This window comes from Microsporum canis, genomic scaffold (genome assembly GCF_000151145.1).
Source record: "Microsporum canis CBS 113480 supercont1.1 genomic scaffold, whole genome shotgun sequence".
Taxonomy (NCBI): domain Eukaryota; kingdom Fungi; phylum Ascomycota; class Eurotiomycetes; order Onygenales; family Arthrodermataceae; genus Microsporum; species Microsporum canis.
Window position 1 is genome coordinate 2,507,896 of NW_003299169.1, and position 19,151 is coordinate 2,527,046.

Genomic DNA, 19,151 nt, shown 5'->3' on the forward strand with positions numbered 1-19,151 from the left:
CCCGTACTATGTAAGGCTGATTTGAACGAAAGAAAGAGACGCTAGGATTCGATGCCTTGTATGTTTTTATCATACTGTTTATGAACATAATGAGCGACCTGTCTTTTAAGGCCTGGGCCGTGGTTCAAAGCGCGCCAAGTAACGAAAAGAAAAGAGGGGAGAAATAGAAGAAAAGAAAAATGTACATGAGGAACAGGACAAAAAGGAAAGCGGGTATAATAGAATAATAGAAAAATAATTATGTTCAACTCCTAACCCGTTTAAAACAATATTCCTGTGCCAGATCCTTCCGCCCTGGAATGTATCAGACCCCCGCCTCATCCGATATGTAAAAGAAAGACAGGAAAGACATCATAAGAGGCCATTCTTAGATCAGGATATAGAGATAATTTTTGATAAGCCGAAAACCTGCGTTCAAAGTATGCCAACGTCCAAACTTTGACATAAGACAATACGTCAGGGTGAAGAGGTAATAGTGTATGTAGCAGTAGTATCAACAGGGTATGAGAAGGTAAATAATGAAAACAAAAATTGCTGTTCAAGATGGGCGTATAAGCCTATTGGAACACGATATATACAGAAAGGGAATGATTGAAGTTATTAATCAACCAACTCTCTCCCGAATGGATTCTGGAATGCTACCGGGCATGTTCTCCCATGCCTAAGCCCATACCGACGGGATGCATCATTGCTGGACCTCCGTAATAGCCGCCTTCACTCATTGTCATACCGGATGATACGACCGGGTTTTGAGGGGAGTGAGAAGGACCTGCTGGCATGCTTGCGGGGGCACCTGGCTGTGAAACGTTACCGTCTAGACCAGTCGGGTCTAAATTGAAAGGTAGGAACCATGCGCTGGACTGTATGAGTTCGCCGTTCCAGTTCATAGGAGGCTGCATATCGTAGGATTGGTAACTGTTGTTGTTCCAGAAGGAGCTGTTCATATTTGGGTTGGGACCGTGACCTGCTTGCGGCTGGGGTGGTACTGGATGATGTGGTTGGATGTGAGGGTTGTTGGAAGATGGTATCGGGATAGGATGTTGAGGTATAGGTTCGACGCCGGTATAGGCATCATATACTAGCTGTCGATCTAGTTGTGGGAGTGGATCGGGATGAGGATGAAACTTATATTCGGAGGCGCTGAAGGCGGGATCCGCGTGGTACATATTCGGGTTGTTGTTGTAGTGGGTGTATTCGTTACTAACGTGATTTGGTAGAGGCCCTGGTTGTGGGGGAATTTGAGAGTTGACGGGGTTCGAGACTGGTTGTTGCATTGGCTGTGACCGCGGTGTCTGTTGCTGTTGTCGTTCGGGAGATGACATATTGGGGACAACACGAGATTGCGTTGAGGAGTTGGAAGACTGAGATTTGGCATTACCTCTGGAACCGAGATGGCGCCTTGCCTTGTCGGACGGTGTTGTTGCATCTGCGCGTTTAACCTCCTTCCTGGATCCTGCCGATGGCGAGACCGGAGATAAGCTGGTGAAGAACTCCTCAACGCTCTGGAGGTCAGACTGGTGCGCCATCACTGCGTCGCTGCCGCTCTCATTTTTTATTTCTATATCGGGGTCTTCCCAGCGCAGCTTTGATACCCCATGGGGGTACTTGTCGAACCAATCACCGTATTGGAATATCGGCACATCCTGGTTGCTACCACCCTTGCTGGTTTCGGGAACTATCCGACCGCGAAGTGAGGCTTCGGCAAAGTGCCTGTACCTTTCCTTTGAGCTTTCAACCATGTAGTGGAACATACCCCAGTAGCGCTTCATTTTGTTTAGATATTTATAGGTATGTCGGAAGTTCTCCTTGGAGGCCGCTTCTAGCTGTGGACTCTTTGAAAATATACCCCAGATGTGAACCGTGCTCGCTGCGTAGGCGCAATAACCAGCAAATGGAACGGTTAGCATGTATCCAGATGCCTGATCGATCAGCATGGAAATGTGGTTCGCAGCCTCGACTGCTGCTCTGCCTGCTTCGCTCAGGAAAGGCTTGGGGATATCTCTCGGTGGCCGCCCTAGAGGCGAGAGCGGGATGGCAAACCGATTGAGGAACAAGGTGTTTTGGTGGATGACGATGTGGAGGAAGATGAACTGGTTTGCAATCTTTTCGACAGCGTAGTTCTGTAGGTTCTCCCAGTTGAAAACGAGACACTCTGGCAGAGAGGAAGAGAAGTCCTTGAGCTGCCTTTTCAGCAGGTTGTATCCGGACTCTGGCTCCCATAGTCTGCAGGGATCCTTAGCCTTGCCGCCCAGGTTGAGGTAGTCAACAATCTTCCCCCAGAGCATGATGGCTCGTATTATATATGCGGATATACCCATGTTATTTTTTGGGTTAGACAGTTGTCCTACCCCCTCTGGCACAGGGTTGGGTACTGAGCCGTCCAGGTCCTCCGTTGGGCCAGGGATCTCACGCCAAAAATGCGACTCTTTGATAGGTAGCTGGATCTGTAGGAACTTCTCGTTGCCGATGGGAGGTCTCTGGCTGCCGGAAGAGTTATAACGATCCATCAGAATACAGGCCCACATGGTCCTTCGACGGATCTCCCTATCCGTACAGCTCAACTCTGAGGCACTACCACCTTGGCCGAGGGGATCGCGGTCGAGTTCCTTGTGGAGTTGCAAGGCATAGGCCATGCGCAGAGCCATTCCGCCAAAGGACCAACTCCGCCCGCCATGGCAGGCGCCGAACTCGTGGAGGCCGAGGATGAGGAAGACGGTGAGGATGGTGATGTTGGGTTGATCGTGTCTGGCGAGTGCAATGTCAGCGGCAGCGTCTGCCCAAGACTCGCCTCGCAGGAAGGCCGGTTCGGTGTTGACGTCTGGGTGGGTAGAGAAGCGGGCGGCGACGGCACAGATGGCCAAGGTGAGGACAGGGGGGACGGCTTCGGTTTTTAGTTTGCGCATGAAGCTTGGTTTGTGTAGGAGGAGGTACGACTGGCCGTAGACACAGTCGAAAAAGACCTCTGCCAGGTGTTCCTGGAGCTCCATGGAAGGGAGGAACTCAGCTCCCTGGGAGAGTAACTTGTGTTCAGTGTTGATATGAGGCAGTAGTGAGGGAGGCAGATTCACGCTCATCTCCTGGCCTTTTCCAGGAGCAGCGGGAGGAGCGGTAACAGTAGGAACCGGCTGTATTGTCGGCATGAGCGGGCGAGTCCACTCGCTGAGCTCAGCGCTAAAGGCCTCCGTGGCTGTCCGTTTCTTCAGAGCAGCGCGAGCGGGCCGTGAAGCATATCCTGGCGGGTGTGGTTTCACAGTAGCACGGCCGATACCTACCATATCACGCGGTTCGTCCTTGGGGATGGCCTTCATCACTCTCTCCTCCATCCGCTTGAGACGCTTGTCCAGCATGGCCATGTAGTCTGTCCGCGGGGCAGCCTTTCTGGTGGTCACCTTATAGACACACGGTATCCTCGATCGATAGCAGTGCTTGCACGCCGGCTTCTCGCCTGAACAGCGAATCTTCTTCCTCCTGCAGACGATACAGGCGAGTGGCAGCCTCTTCCTCTCCTTGCCCGCCTTGGTCTTGAGCTCCGTCCACGGCCGCATACTATCCTGTTCAGCCACATCTCCAGTCTGTTGCTGTTGCTGCTGCTGCTGCTGCTGCTGCTGCTGCTGTTGTTGTTGTTGTTGTGGTTGATTTTGGTTCTGCTGCTGCTGCTGCTGCACAGCACTACCTCCGCCGGCAGAAACCTCCACTCCGTCCATCACGTAGGCACCGGAATTGTCGTATAGCGTGCGGTAGGCATCCTGCTGATGCTGTTCCTCCTCTGCGCCAATCCCGGTGCTGCTGTCTCCGGCGAACTCGTTCCGACTGTTGCTGTAGCTGGTATCATTCGTGGTATCGCTGATGTTTGCCTGGAAGCCGGAGCCCATCGACGCAGGCTCGTCACCGTCGTCCCGCTGCATATAGGTGAGATCGAGCCCCGAGACCATCATGCTGCGTATCTCTCAAGGGCGCGCAAGCATTCTCACGCTATAGTAGTTGCTGGTAGTTATTATTATGGGGAGGGCAAGTTATTGCGTAGAGGCGTTTTTGACTTGTGTTCTACTTTAGCGCATCCAGACACGAAGACTCAAGGAACGCCATCCTCTTCCTCTTCCTCTTCTGCTTCTTCTTCTTCTCTTTGTATTTCTCTTTTTGTTTCTCTTCTCTTTTCTTCTTCGACTTGCTTTCGTCGTCTTCTTCCTCAACTCATGAAGGCGAAAAACGAAAGACAAGCAGACGAAGAAGAAGAGGAACCTTTTTGACTAAGGCGGCGCTATTTGGCTTGGCTTTCGTCTTTTCTTTTCTTCTTCTCCAGAAGCGCTTCTTGAGGGTGAGTCGTTACTTTTTTTCTTCTTTCTGATGCTAACAATATAACTAACAAATATACGTTTATACTTAACACCGAATGTAGTCAGCTAAGACTAAGGAAGTCCTCGTTTCTTTTCCCTGTTACGGTCACCAAGTCCGAGGATGGCGTCGACACGCGGGAAACGTGGCTGGCATCCAGCGGATGGGAAAAAAAGGCGAGCTACCCTTCTTCTTTTCTTTTTGGAGAGAGGGGGGGAAGACCAAGGGCTGTCTAAAGTCCATGTCCTTGGGAAGAGTGGAAATATAACACTCAACGGGGGGCGTTGCTTTTTCTTTTTTCTTTTCCTTTCTTCTTCCTCCCTCTCGACGATCCAGCAAGAGGACAGGCGAGCCAGCAGGCTTTCTTCCCCCGGAAGCCTTGGCTGCATGTGATTGCAGAACTGTAAAGTTGCAAGGCAAGGGAAGATAATAAGGATTATGTGCGAGCAGGGATGCGGGTGCAGGGCGTTACGAGCCACCGTTACAGGAGATACTGGCGAGGAAGATACCAAGATAAGAGGAGATGCGAGAGGTCGAGAGGACAAGAGGACGAGGGTATAGCTACCCCTTCGAGAGAGTCCACCAGAGAACAAGCTTCTTCTGCATCCAGAGTTACCCAGCGAAGGGCTTGTGTGAGTCGACTAAAAGAGAGTTGCTGGCCTGGAGTTACTCCGTGGGTTGAATCATAATATATATACAGTTAGACAAGCCCATATCTTGATACACGAACTAGCCCGAAACACTAGAATTTAAGCCTGTCTCGGGCCGTATTCTATTCACAATCATCATACACACCAGATATTATCATAACTTTCTTTTTCCTTTTTAGATATGGGGACTGCCTGCTAGTTCCGCCGGGGCTGGTTGTGAACCAGGCATCTCGCTGGCTGGCAGAGAACCCTGCAGCTCCTTGTGCTGTTCTTGTCCCTCCATCTCGAAGATGGGCCGTTTGTGAGCCTCGGGAGAGTTGCTGGCTGGCATCTCTGCCACCGTTGCTTCTTCGGACGTTGCTTTTGCTGTTACCGTTGTTTCTTCTGCTGCTGCTGATAGGAGGTAGGATTCGATCTCTCTTCTTCTGCGGCGGCGACGGTAGAGATAGAGGAACCCCATCAACCCCAGAGCGATGGCCGCCAGACCTAGCCCAATCCCGATGCCTACCCTCCCGCCTGGAGACAGTCCGCTGGGGGGTTCTTCCGGCTCGAGTGGTTCTGTAGATGAAGAACCCAGCGTTCTCGGTGCTGTCGACAAGGCCTGGACGTAGAACTCGTCTGACGAGATGGCCCTGCTGTCGTCGTAACAGTCTCTCTCGCTGCAGCTCTTGATGTCAAACCTGAACGTCGACATCTCGCTCAGGACGGGCTTGGGGACCACGATGGTCACTCTGGTCTCTTCATAGTGGTTTGAGACGTTCACAGCTAGAAGATGTCACTACAACACATACACACAATAGATGATATTATTCACTTACGGGCGAGAAGCTCCCTATACGACTCATCGACAGACACCAGCCACAGAGACTGATTATATCGTCGTCTCACCAGGCAGCGGTCGATGTACTCTTGCTCCCAACCGCCAAACCGCAGCCTCACGCTGCTGTCGTTTCTGTAGGTCGTTGGCTCTTCTTCTTCATCTCTTCGCAGCCTCCAGCGTGTCCGGCAGTCCTCGATCGATCCCATCTTAATTTATCTCTTCAACCCCTCTATAGTTATTCGTAGAAAAGCACCCCCAGTGCAGCGATACATCTCGAAAGGAGAGAAAAGGAGACGCTCTAACTGTTGGCATATATCCCTTGTAACTTGTTTATATACAAACTATTATCCTGACCTTGCAGGGAGGTTTTCTCTTCAGCAAATCCTACGTCTTGCTGAGATGTTGGGCGTCCGAAGCTGCTTTTCCTTCAGGGGCGCTTCAGGGATTCTTTTTTCTTGGTCAACCAAGCAAATTTTCACGTATCAAACAACGATATAAAACACATTCAATGTCAAAAACCAAAACAAAACAGATCCATGGAACTGTGCAGTGCATAAAAATATAAAAAGGAGACCATGATGGCGATGCCGTACTTCAGACGCAGGCCCTTCGTGGTCTTGCTCGCGCTGTTCGTCGCCTTCCTGGTCTTCAAGAGCTATCATTCTTCCCACCGCCAGCCACCAACGACCTTCAGACAGCCTGAGGGACCATTCTCCTGGGCTCATGTACCCCAGCGATATGCAGTTCGCTCCATGATCCAGATGCCTCGTGGCAACCCTAGCAGCATTCCGCTGATTCAGCACCGTTTCTCGGGCAAGGAGAGCGAGGATGCGCGCCGGGTGCGGCTCATGCGGCTTGAGGCTGTCAAGGGGAACTTCTCGCACGCCTGGAACGGCTACAAGGCACATGCCTGGATGGCCGATGAGGTTGCCCCGTTGTCTGGCAAGGCTTTGAACCCGTTTGGTGGATGGGCGGCCTCCTTGGTTGACGGGCTCGGTCAGTCCTCCTCTTCGTACATATATCTACATTTGATTATATACATTTACCCATTCTTGTACTGACGAGTATAGATACGTTGTGGATAATGGGTCTGCACGATGAATTTACTGAAGCTGTCAAGGCGATTGATGACATTGACTTTAGCAATTGTACTCTGGAGGAAGTTAATGTCTTTGAAACTACCATCCGCTACCTCGGGGGCCTCCTCGGAGCTTACGATGTAAGCGGGCAAAAGTATCCTTCTCTGCTGAAGAAGGCGGTCGAAATAGGCCAGATGCTCTATGTCGCCTTTGACACCCCCAATCGAATGCCCATTGCCCACTGGGACTTCAAGAAGGCTGCTAGTGGCGCCAGACCCCGCGCCAGTGACCAGATGCTGGTCGCTGAGATCGGGTCGCTCACCCTGGAATTCACTCGTCTTACCCAGCTCACAGGGGATCCACAGTACTTCGATGCGGTGCAGAGGATAATGAATGCCTTTGACAAGCAGCAGAGCAAGACTAAGATTCCCGGGATATGGCCGTTTATGATCGATGCACAGGCTATGAATTTCCACGAATCTACCAGATTTACTATCGGAGGCATGGCAGATTCCTTGTATGAATATCTTCCAAAGGTGAGAGAAGATCTATCAACATTTTCTTTCTGTCCTATTTTCTTCTTTGCATGTGCTAACAATAGTAGCAATATATTTTGCTCGGTGGAGCTTCTCGGCAATATGAGAAGCTCTACAAGGGTGCGTTTGCCGCCATGGATCGTAATATCTTCTTCCGCCCCATGACCAAGGACGGTGAAGATATTCTGTTCCCCGGTGACGTTACGGCAAGCAAGAGGATACCTCTGTCCGAACTTCACCCGGAACCCACAGCTCAGCACCTTAGTTGCTTTGCAGGCGGGATGGTCGCTCTAGCGGCCAAAGCTTTTGAAAATAGCGAAGATATGGAGACGGCTAGGAAACTTGTCGAAGGCTGTCTATGGGGGTACGAAAAGAGTAGTATGGGCATCATGCCTGAGATTATGGTTACCGTCCGATGTGAGGATCGAAACGACTGCCCTTGGGATGAGGGGATCTGGAAAAAGGCAGTCGATGATACCCTCTACAACGCCAACGATGCCTCCATCGATGACTATATCAAGGAACAAGGTTTGACCCCTGGTTTTGTCAGGATTCCCGATAAGCGGTATATCCTCAGGTACGCCCTATGATTCCACAACTTACTATCGCATTCACCGGACTAAAAATAACTGACCCTCGCCATAGGCCTGAGGCCATTGAATCCATATTCATTCTCTACCGTCTAACAGGAGACTCCTCCCTACTCGACAGAGCATGGAAGATGTTCGACACCATTATTAAATATACAGTCACTGATATTGCCCACGCGGCTCTTGACGACTGTACAGCCTCTCAACCCATCAAGTCTGACCGCATGGAGTCGTTTTGGTTTGCTGAAACGCTCAAATACTTCTATCTCATCTTCTCGGAACCAGAGGTTGTCAGCCTCGATGAGTACGTGCTCAATACGGAGGCCCATCCGTTTCGATACCGCTAATATTTAAGCTCTAACCCGACACCTCAATAAAAAAAATCACGATCGCTAGTCTTCCGGGCCGACTTGGAAGCAAGTTAGCGGAAGATCCCCTGGCTGGCTGGCTGGCTAGAGATGGACTATATACTATATGTATACCTTCGTAGGTTCCAGCCCGCCCACTCCAGCTCGGTCTTCAATACGTCAAAGCCACGAGTTTCACCATGACATGGTTTTTCTGGAGCTTTTCATGAGAATAAGGCTCGCCCCTGATTCAGCGACCTGGTTATACTTGCATAGTATATAGCAGACAGGCATGGTCGAAGATCCTCATTCAACAGCCAGCCAAATGAGGTAACCCGAAATACAAGACGAACCGTTGTTCTAGCTAGCCTACTAAGCACGTCTTTTCCAATACAATGGATCCTCTGGAGCTGAGCTAAGGATGTTTTAGTCCAGGGGGAATAGGCTTTCCCTGACAGCTATGGTAGCGAGCTAGGGGGAAACGGAATATTGCGCTGAAATCGGTGTGGAGAGCCCAACGACTACATGGTCAAAACGAGAAGCCGGTGCTCCTAGTCCTGCTCCCTCGGGTAGGGAACCACGATGTTGTCGAGTTCCCACGCCATGTTACATGTATACATAGTAGCAAGCCTGGCCGGCTGCTTGCTCTCTCTTATTCTTTCACCCGATACCCCAAACTAGCCAAGCGAAATAAACCCACTGTATATACATATTTTCCTGGCATTGTGTTTAGATAAAATTGCGATTTACATTGTTGATTCAGGGTTGGCGCCTGCAAACCAATATAAAAGCATATACCTTAATTCACCCAGTCCAAGAAAAGACCCCTTTATACTTATATTTCAGCTGTTGTAGTGGGGGAAATAACGACTGAATGCAGGAGTCCATGGCCTTGTTGATGATCTTCCATTCTATCAGGGGGACGTCAGGAAACTGTTACGGAGAAAGTCCGATCAATATTGAAGAAAATTTTCTTACTGAGCATAATAGCTTGCGCAAGCCATGGCCCGAAATAACAACTTAAGCTCACGATAGTCAGCAAGTTCTTTCTTGTCCCTTGTCCGTTTTCAGGGTCGCCCTGAAGCCACCAAAGTCTCACTATATAAAAGCGAGCGTAGGGCTGAGTTACTCTCCCAAAAAGTCTATGTTATCAAGAGTTAACTATGTGTTTTCCAAACGCCACCACCGTCATTCTATAACTTTTAGTGCTGGTCTTTTGGTCTGGTGGATGACTTGTTATATGAGATTTGGATCGTGGCAATTTTTGAGGACCAGTTCACTGGATGATGTTGATAGTGTACTCCGTACAGCACCCCTATCAGTTCGATTCTTGTCTAACCTCCATTCCGCATATGTAAGTAGCAAATACCCCATAGCTGGAGTGGGTAGGGACATAAACGATCGTCTTGGCCAGAGCAGAGAGCAGGATCGAGGCCCATCCATCCACATGTCTGTCCATGGTGGGAGGAACCGGGATGGGCCCTCGTGAAGCGAGCTATTGGACCCTGTCAACTCCAGCTTCATGAGGCGAAAAAGAAGTGTCTTCTGGAGGCAGATCTTATGATGAATCGACTGTTTCACGCTTGTCAGGGGAGCCCACGAGAAGCGTTGATCGACAGGAAAGAAGAGCCCGAGGCATCGATATATTCTCCGTCGAGGCTCAGGAGCGTGTGATTAGATCATCGTCCATTTACGAGGATGAAGTATAGATATGGAGCATTAGCTATTACGGAACATATACATTACGTTTGAACCTGCCCTTAATTATGAAAATCTACTTCCCGGGCTATCACTAATCAATAAACTATAGAGACACAAGTCACGCGGAAAGTACTAAAAAGAAATGGGACATCAAGAAGGGAAAGGAGGAACTCTTGAAGATATTAAAAAAAGTAGACTTTCATGCCAGATCTGGTGCAGGCAATGGTGCCTGAAGCGGTAACTTCCGTGAGGAGCTACCTACGAAGATGGTTTTCGGGTGATCAGTCATGACCCAGTCTTGAGTTGCTGGGTCCCAATTGGAGACATCTCGTCGGGTGAGCATGGTTCTCCACCGGAATCGCTGCCCTGGAGCTAATCGGATGCGATCGAACCCACGGAGAACAATCTTTGCATTTCGGTCGCCGCCAAGGGAGACATACTATTTATGTTAGCTGTGATGACACCATCAAGGATCAGGCTATGTAAGTTGAGGAAGAGTTACTTACCAGTTGTGGGACCTCTTCGCCAACTCTGTCTCCATTATTGGTGATGATGGCGGAGACCTCGTACAAGTCTTCGAATAAGCCGGGGTTTCCACCAGGAGCACCGCTGGCGGGGAGCACAGGCTGTGCATCGCCATTGTTTGCATTCGGAGGCACATAGTCCTCGGTTGGCATTCCATAGTGACTATCTCCAGATGCCTCCTTAGGGTTGGTTGAGGTTAGCCACGAGTAGATGTACTTCGATACACTCTTAAAACCCGTAGGGTACAGGTAGTCCGCATAGTTGGTCGAAGAGTGGCCTAGTCTTGGTGCTGGTTTGGTTAAGCCAGTGGCAGGCTTATACTTGTTGGCACGCATCGCCCTGACTCTCAAGCTCGAGTAGGAGAAGGTAGTATAACTCAAACCAAACCCGAACTCATAGACAGGAGTTATGTCCTCTTTATCAAAATGTCTGTACTCCATGAAGATACCCTCTGAGAAAACCTCCTGTGGTGCATTCTTTCCATTGTTTGCTTCCTTCAAGATGTGCGTACCATAGTCTTCGGCAGTCCTGCCCCAGGTAAATGGCGATTTACCGCCAGGGTTCTCTTTGCCATAAAGGATATCAACCAGGGCATTTCCGCTTTCCTGTCCGGGAAGGCCTGCCCATAGAATAGCGGTAATGTTCGGGTTATCGTGCCATTCACCAGCCAGAACAGGGCCAACACTATGAATAACAAGGACAGTGTTGTTGCAGACAGAAGTGACCTGTCTGACCATCTCGTCGCCTCCTTTCCATGCCGTCAGGTTCTTTCGGTCACCTTCATTCCCATCGACTGAAATATACCCTTCACCAGCCGCAGAGTTAACAAATACCAAGGCGACGTTAGCCTGGCCTGCAACTGACTTTATGTTGTTGAAGTCGCCATTTTGAAGAACAGCCTGAACGTTTCCAACCCCTTTGGATACAATCTCATGTTGAATAGCCTCCTCCGGAGTCACAAGGTAGGGGAAGTTTGTCGTTCCGCTACCCCATCCCATAGCAAGGGTTCCATTGTCACAACCGCGATCGGGGCAACTGTTTGGTCCGTTCAAGTTTGGACCAGCGTCCTCTCCAATGATAGCTGTGAACTGTTCGGTTCCAGTGAGAGGGAGGACACCATTATTTTTCAGGAGAACGGTGCTATCCGTAGCAACACGACGGGCAATCTGAGCATGATGGCCGCGTACATTCAACCTTTGATTGACAATACCGAACCCTTCCTTCACGAGTGCATGCTGGTAGCCCTCCACGTCTGAAGTCCACGAATTGAAGTTAATAGGAACTTCATAGCGGTCACGACCAACCTTATAGTAGGCAGCCATGATACGGACAGCCATGTCGTCCACTCTCCATTCAGGGATAGTTCCATTGGCAACAGCAATGGTGAGGTTAGCACCCCAGTAGGAGACACCGGTGCCAAACAGAGTATCACCAGGCATAGACATATCCAACCCAGCAAAGGCAGCGCCAACACCGCTATGTTGGGCTTGCCAGTCAGACATAATGAAGCCGCGGAATCCGAGTTCACCTTTGAGTAGCTTGTTCTGCGTGTAACTGTTTGCACATCCATAACTGTTATTGATTTGGTTGTATGAGCACATAATTGCGCCCACTCCAGCTCTGACAGCATCTGCAAACGGCCTGAGATATAGTCAGCAACTATACCTGAAAAGCTCATCGTCAAAATCAAGCCTTACCAAAGGTATATCTCGTGCATTGTCACGTCATCGACGTTAGAGCTCATGCTCTCAGCGATATCAAATCCATATCCCTGAGCTTCGGCAGCAATGCGGAAGCGTTCCTGTTCGTTGGCAATAAAGTGTTTTGCGCATGCAACCACACCTGCTTTCTGCATACCCTTGATGGTCCCTGAGACAAGTTCGCCGGCCAGAACAGGGTCAGGCCCAAGGCCTTCCCAATTGCGCCCTCCATCTGGTGACCTTCCTAGAGGGCCAATTGCAGGGCCCAGTATCACATCCGCACCTTTATCGCGAAACTCCTCGCCCATCGCCCTTCCGCGAAGGTAGGCTAACTCCTTGCTCCATGTTGCAGCAACGTTTATTCCGGCAGGGAATGCAGTAACGTAGTCCCCTATTCAAAGTAATTAGCGGCAAGCAGTCGGGAAAACAATATAAAGGCGTGGAGAGAGCTTCTTCATACCAAATCGAATACCGAGAGGGCCATCTTGCATACACAAGGAGCGGAAACCAAGACGAGGAATTGCACCAACTTGGCCAACGCAGGACTCTTGCATCCATCTGCCGAACAGAATTAGCTCTTGATGACTTGTAAGTTGATGTTTTCGACCAAACCGTACCCAACCCCGGTTGTCAAGTTGACCTTCTCTGCCAATGTGAGCTGGGAGACAAAGGCAACAGCTTTGTTATACGCTTCTTCCCACTCTCCTTCTCCGTTGGTCCATGGTGACGGATAGTAGGGTGGCGAAGTCCAGTGTTCCTATTCCCCGTACACATGCATCTCAAGTCAGCTTTACCGTCCTTTCTTCTCCTCTGCCGTGTGTCTTTTATCTTGTTCACCACTCTCGTACCTCCGCAGTAGCTAAGCTCGAGACGGCGAGGGCCACTAACGGGCACCACCGAAACAACATCGTGAGCTGCAAGCAATTAAGAGGTTCAGTTCAACCTGTCACTGTCAACCTTGCAGGAAGAAAAAAAAGCAGAACAGCGCTGTCACTTCGACGAAGTGCAGAAAAAAAAAAACGAATCCCATGAGTGACATCAATATTTATTTATCCAGCTTCCCGCCAAATAACAAATAAACCAACGACGCCACGGGTGGGGAAGAGCGACGCCAACATGCCACAGTTCCCAGCAACTACTTACTATGTAGTTATTGACAAGCCTCCCCCTTGCTGCCCGGCCGACAGGTACATCATCCTTCTCTGCGAGCGCCGCTGGAGAAGAAGTTACTCTGCTGCAAGCCCCAATCTCCGCTGATCTGCGCTGCTCCACCTTGGCGATGTATGATTTTTAACAAGAGCTTGCTTTCCCAGCTTGCTTCCAGACAGGCCCAGCCCATTTCGATGCAGTCCTACTCCGTATATTCGCTGGCATTGCAGGATCACAGGGCGTGTTATCCTAGTTTAACGAAGCACACAGATGGCATGGCACGTAAGTCAGCTGGCCATCACCTGCTTCAGGTATTGATGGATATCTCATGGCGAGCTACCCTGGAGGAATGTTTCTGCCTGCATCCTTGACCCCCTGGTCCAGTTAGCAACATCACGGTCACGGGACTGCTCCAGATCTAAGAGGATGAGCAGGTTTAGCAGCTATCAGGATGGAGATTGACTGTTTGACAGGGCGTCAGACTTCCCTGGCAGTGTGTTTGCGTAGCCGAGGTGTTGGCATGGTGTTTTCATCCGAATTTCTCGTCTGGTGGTCCGGGAAAACACTCAAATATCACTCTACACAGCTTTATGTACTATGTATACTAAGCTCATTCGCTCGAGGGTGACCCCGTATCCAGCGCACAGATGGGCTTTTCTTTCTTCCTATCCCGACCCCGCAAGTCAGACAGGTTCGGTCGCCCTGCAACGGTAGCATCCTGGTGTGGTATTGCCGTCTTCTTGTATATGCATTTCGCTCGAGCTTCAGCCCCGGGGTTTGTGAAATTGGATGCAATTTCGGCATCTTATACTTACTTACCCCACCGCTCAAGCGAAATCAACTGCAACTGTCCTGCATATGTAGTTGGTCATGCGCTGTGACGACAAATTTGATATATATATATATATTTAATATATGCGATATTCCATCCTTTCATATATCCGTACACTGAATCTGTTTAGCAAATAAACCCAAAGAGTGCAATCTTACCCTTTCTAGCGGTGTATAAAGTCCGCATAACCAAGCTCGGACTCTTAACCACACAACTTTAAAACCACGCTCGTCCTTGTGCCTGGTACATACGAACATAGGAAGTGGAAAACAGAGCTTCCCGTCCGCTCAGCTGTACTTAAGCCACTTGCCGGTCGGTTAGTAGTTGGGTGGGTGACCACCAGCGAATCCCGACTTTCGTATGTCTTTTTTTGGTCTTTTTCCCCCTTCAAATTAGAAAAGCTACTTTGAAACGGAGGCATTTCTTCTAATTTACGTAGCTCAGGCGTCCTTCTTACTTTTTTTTTTAGATATACCAAGCCTCGAACCGTAACCAGAAGCCAAAATCGTTTAATACCGCCGTTTTATGGAGTATATCCGCCTAAACCATCTTTTAAGTACTCCGTACCTATTCAAGCATTTACGTACCATTAGCTTGGAGCTGGGCTGTGCTTGCTGCATACCTACAATAGCACATTAAACAATTACTTTCGATCACTACCTTATTACATATAACTATTTGTCATTTGAGGAAGTGTGTATAAATATATTGTTGTATTTCCTTCTTAAAAGCTCTCGGTACATGGTTCAGGATACAGGAACTTTATAGAAGAGACACCAGGGCACCCAAAGGAGACGTATTTGACTATAGAATTACAAGAAGCTTTAATAGCCCTTTATTACATAGTTAGTCTCCTTGGTTTGTCGTCCTAACATTGGGATATGCAGCGACATCACAACAACGCCTCAACTATGCTCCTAATTGGGCAGTATCTAAGAGAGGGGCTCCTTAGAATTAAAAGTGAGTCATCAAATTCTCGGTCAAAAGCGTTACAAGGCTGATGAACCTCGCCTTTTAATTTATAATAATCTTAAGAGAACTCTGGACCTTACTTATCCAACGCTCAAACCAGAAGATTTTAGGAAACATCAAAGGGTCATTAAATCCTGGGCTCACAGCAGAATCTGTATTCTGAATATTAGGCTTCGAAAATCTTTAGGGTATCTTATTCTACCCAAGCTGTGCGGGACCCACGATGTCCAAGATCATAAGAAGATTCATTTCTTATATTGGTAAAACTAAGTTGGAAGACTTTGTTGATCCAAAAGTGCAAAGTCAAGTTCAGAATTTTTGTGAAGATCGTGAAAAAAAGGTAGGCGAGCCCCTAACCAAGGAAGAGAGGTCTACTAATCTCTTACAAATAGGATTCTCGTTGCATTAAAGCGGAAATCAAAGGAACTCGTTTCCATAGATCACACGACGACCCAACCGATGAAAAAGAGGTTCTTACTATAAAATTTTTCAACGAGGACGACAAACGTGTTGGAACTGGACACCTGCACGAAGATGGAACGTACAAGTTTCGATACAAGCGCCCACCACCAGAAGATGCGGCCAACGGATATGAAAACCAGTGAAGGTGAATTCGCATTGAGATGGTTGGATCAAGACTAGATACTGCTTAAACTTCTATCTTCGGTATATCCACCTCCTGCACATAGAGAAGAGTTCCATCAAATGCTTGGTTGTCCCTCATATCGTTATATCCTAGGATCCCAGAGTTCTGTTTACTCTTTTCAGCCAGCCAGTCTTCCCTTCTCAATAATCATTCAATACTGTCCTAGGTTCAAATTAAATATCGCTAATATACGAAGGAACTGTATTGAAACCTATCTATAACTAAACCAATAGAAGTACAGCTCATCCATTTAAAGGATCCTAGGATAGTATTATACTCAAGTGGGCTGACACTTAAATGTGTAACGGCGCTCATAAACCTGATTGTGCATTCACTCATTTAGCCAGGGGTCCTGGAGAAGTTCTTTTGCCGTTTTTCGTTCTTCAGGGAGCCACTTGAGCATGGAGCGTATGAAATTGAGAAACATGGACTTTTCCCTTCCCTCTAAACGCGTCTCCAGCCCCTCCAAGGAAATTTCTGGTACTTTCTCGAACATCCCGCCCTTCCAATTCCCTGTAAGGTATGTCAGCACGAATTCGGATCTAGACACACAGCAGAACCTACCTTCCATGTCAAAGCACTGCTCAGCTGTCTCACTACGAAGTAAAAACTCTTTCGGAGGAGGACCCAGTAAAGCAAATATCTGAGCCATATGCTTGAAAGGATCATACTTCCTCTGTTCATCCAGAAGATTATTGAACAAATGCCTTCCCTCAAATAGGTCCCAAATCTAGTAACTGTAAGTATAACGGTTCTAGAGACCAACAAACAGCGCGTTGGGCTTACAAGAGCAGCAGTGTTCCAGATATCCACAGGCGGGCCCCATGGCATTTCAAAGGTCACCTCAGGTGCCCTATAAATATGAGGTTGAATAAACGGGCCTGTTTCTTGAACCTGCCCAATTCTCGCTTCTCCAAAATCACACAAAATTGGCCCTCCCCATTTACCATTTTTGGGTTTGCCAAAACGGCGGGATGTGTAGATAGCACGTAGTTCATCTATCACTTTTCTTGGTGTCGGGTTCTCACGTTCCGCTTTGTCAAACTCCTCAAGCATTGACTTGTCCGCAATATGTATCATCAGGTTGTCAGTTTTTAGATCTATAATGCATTGGTGATAAAGTATTAGTAATAAACATCAATATATGTCTCTAATCACATACCAGTGTGAATTACATTGGCTTCTGTGTGGAGGAAGTCAAGAATAAGTAGGAGACGTTTTAATATCTCTTTCAGAAAGGGTGCATCGAGTGGCTTAGGATTTAAGTTCATCATGTCAAGAATGCTTAGATGCATTGGTTGCTGGATCAGACATTGATGAGAGCCGTTAGGTCCTGCGATTTCAAATGAATCGTAGAGTTCACGGATATACCTTTGGCCAGGATGATGCGAATTTACCTCGCAAAGGTGTTCGTATATGGAAAGCTCTGCACGGCCTTTCTTTGGGTATTTTTGCAACTGCGTTGAGATTTTCAGCGCAGAATATGAATGTTCACTTCAAGTTGTTAGTTGATAGATTATTGCTGACGGGTATGTTTTACTTACACCAAGTCACGGCAGAGCCATACTGTCGAGTATGCACCATAACCCAATTTTCCCACGATCTGGTATCTTGAGTTAAACACATCACCAATATGAGCTGGATAATACTGCTCATGCTCGTAGAAAGGGAGTCTCTCTTCCTCGAGCGCTCTGTCGGAAGTAACAACGGGGTGGTTTCGATCGGAGAAATTTCTTGCGGAGGATGGTGGTCGAGTTTTGGGCTTCAACTGAGCCTTGCTAGCCCTCAGATGTCGACGAAAGAAACGTAAAACAGCAGCCTGCATCCTTAACGGTTAGTCCAGAGGGTCTGCGAAAGTACTCTGTCGGAAAAGCTGCCTTAGCTCTGGTAAGCGGATGGACTGGATGGATCCGTCCCTGTGCAGATGGATAATAGTTCCCCCGTACGTAGTTACGCCAAGGCGGGACCCTGCAAGGTAACGTGACTCACCACTAAATGCCCACCACCACTAAATGCCCGCCTAATCTCAACGCTCAACTCGTTCGATCAAGCTGTAAATATCGATATATCTCAATGCAACACAAAGTAAATAAATTATTAAATTAATATATAGTAGAGTCTAAATTATATAGAAAATAGTATAGTTAAGAAAATAAACGAGTATTAGGCTTAATATTTCGCCCCGCACGACTTATACTAGGTTAGAATATAAAAAAGGGTATATAAGGAATAGAATTAATAAAAGTAGCTTTCCGAGGTAATTTTACCTTATTTCTTAATCGGGAAGATAAAATAGGCCTTAAAGCGTTAATTTAGGCCTTTTCGGCCTTCTTAGCTAGTCGCTAGGCTTCCTATTTATCGGCCTTATACTATTATTTAATTGTAGCTTATTCGCGCCGAGTAGTAGCCTCTATCTTTACCTTCTCTCGGGCCTCTTTTTATAATTACTACTTTATAAGCCTTTAAGCCTTCTTCTCTATAGCTTCCTAAGCCTTAATATCTTTTTAAATCGTACGTTGAAGCTTTAATTCTTCTACTTAAGTATAGACTGGGGTCGGTACCGGGTCGGTCCGGGTTTTTGGCCTTCAAGTACCGACTCGACCGGGTCGGTACTAAATAATTTCTTACCTAGACTCGATCTTATCGGGTCGAGTTAGTCCCGGGTTAGAACTAGGTTTACTAAGATATAATATACTAGACTAAAAAACGACTAGTATCGATTAGTTATTTATATCCTTTATTATATTATTATCTCTATAATATTATATAAGCTATTAATCGTATTATTGTATTAGTATACTAAAGAAATATAAATAATTAATATATTAGATCTTATTCTCTTAAGTAACTAATTAAATTTATATAGAATAACTTAAAAGAGCTATACCGCCTAATATAAATATAAAAATATAAAAATATAATAAAGAAGTTAAGAGAAGCTACTACTTATCTACTAAGTAAAGGAGCTATCTAACGGACAACGTTTACTAGTAATATCTATCTCCCTTAAATATTAAAAATAAAATACAAAGTTATAAAAATATAATAAAAAAGACTTATTATATACTACCCTTAGATAATATTAAAGGAAGTATAAGGTACTCTATACCTTATAGTTAGGGGTTTTGCCCTTAGTATCTATAAAGAATAGTTAGTAAGACTACCTATAGAGTATTAAGATAGAATATTTACCTTATCGCGGCCGACTCTAACTACTAGCTCTATATTTTTTATCTTCGCCCTTTAGGGGCGTATCCCTAGGAACTACGGGC

The 19,151-nt window shown here is 47.4% G+C and overlaps 6 protein-coding genes across 6 annotated transcripts; 2 read left to right on the top strand and 4 right to left on the bottom strand.

Annotated features, from left to right (window-relative positions):
* Nucleotides 1–638: 638 nt before the first annotated feature.
* MCYG_00925 (zinc finger transcription factor 1) lies at nucleotides 639–3,932 on the bottom strand (the record flags this gene model as incomplete). The annotated part of the gene is made up of 2 exons (XM_002850775.1): nucleotides 639–3,378; nucleotides 3,403–3,932. 2 exons carry the CDS (start codon nucleotides 3,930–3,932, stop codon nucleotides 639–641), a joined length of 3,270 nt encoding a protein of 1,089 aa, XP_002850821.1.
* A 1,225-nt stretch (nucleotides 3,933–5,157) lies between these two features.
* MCYG_00926 (uncharacterized protein) lies at nucleotides 5,158–6,008 on the bottom strand (the record flags this gene model as incomplete). The annotated part of the gene is made up of 2 exons (XM_002850776.1): nucleotides 5,158–5,747; nucleotides 5,801–6,008. 2 exons carry the CDS (start codon nucleotides 6,006–6,008, stop codon nucleotides 5,158–5,160), a joined length of 798 nt encoding a protein of 265 aa, XP_002850822.1.
* Nucleotides 6,009–6,377: 369 nt separating this feature from the next.
* On the top strand, nucleotides 6,378–8,354 carry MCYG_00927 (class I alpha-mannosidase; the record flags this gene model as incomplete). Its single annotated transcript, XM_002850777.1, has 4 exons — nucleotides 6,378–6,798; nucleotides 6,873–7,417; nucleotides 7,486–7,994; nucleotides 8,063–8,354. The coding sequence occupies 4 exons, from the start codon at nucleotides 6,378–6,380 to the stop codon at nucleotides 8,352–8,354; spliced, it is 1,767 nt and encodes a 588-aa protein (XP_002850823.1).
* A 1,900-nt stretch (nucleotides 8,355–10,254) lies between these two features.
* Nucleotides 10,255–13,188, bottom strand: MCYG_00928 (beta-glucosidase 1; the record flags this gene model as incomplete). Its single annotated transcript, XM_002850778.1, has 6 exons — nucleotides 10,255–10,494; nucleotides 10,562–12,221; nucleotides 12,278–12,671; nucleotides 12,741–12,838; nucleotides 12,898–13,037; nucleotides 13,129–13,188. The coding sequence occupies 6 exons, from the start codon at nucleotides 13,186–13,188 to the stop codon at nucleotides 10,255–10,257; spliced, it is 2,592 nt and encodes an 863-aa protein (XP_002850824.1).
* Nucleotides 13,189–15,456: 2,268 nt separating this feature from the next.
* Nucleotides 15,457–15,838, top strand: MCYG_00929 (uncharacterized protein; the record flags this gene model as incomplete). The annotated part of the gene is made up of 2 exons (XM_002850779.1): nucleotides 15,457–15,573; nucleotides 15,626–15,838. The coding sequence occupies 2 exons, from the start codon at nucleotides 15,457–15,459 to the stop codon at nucleotides 15,836–15,838; spliced, it is 330 nt and encodes a 109-aa protein (XP_002850825.1).
* Nucleotides 15,839–16,210: 372 nt separating this feature from the next.
* Nucleotides 16,211–17,704, bottom strand: MCYG_00930 (protein kinase domain-containing protein; the record flags this gene model as incomplete). Its single annotated transcript, XM_002850780.1, has 5 exons — nucleotides 16,211–16,392; nucleotides 16,444–16,609; nucleotides 16,666–16,979; nucleotides 17,042–17,373; nucleotides 17,424–17,704. 5 exons carry the CDS (start codon nucleotides 17,702–17,704, stop codon nucleotides 16,211–16,213), a joined length of 1,275 nt encoding a protein of 424 aa, XP_002850826.1.
* Between the last annotated feature and the right edge of the window lie 1,447 nt (nucleotides 17,705–19,151).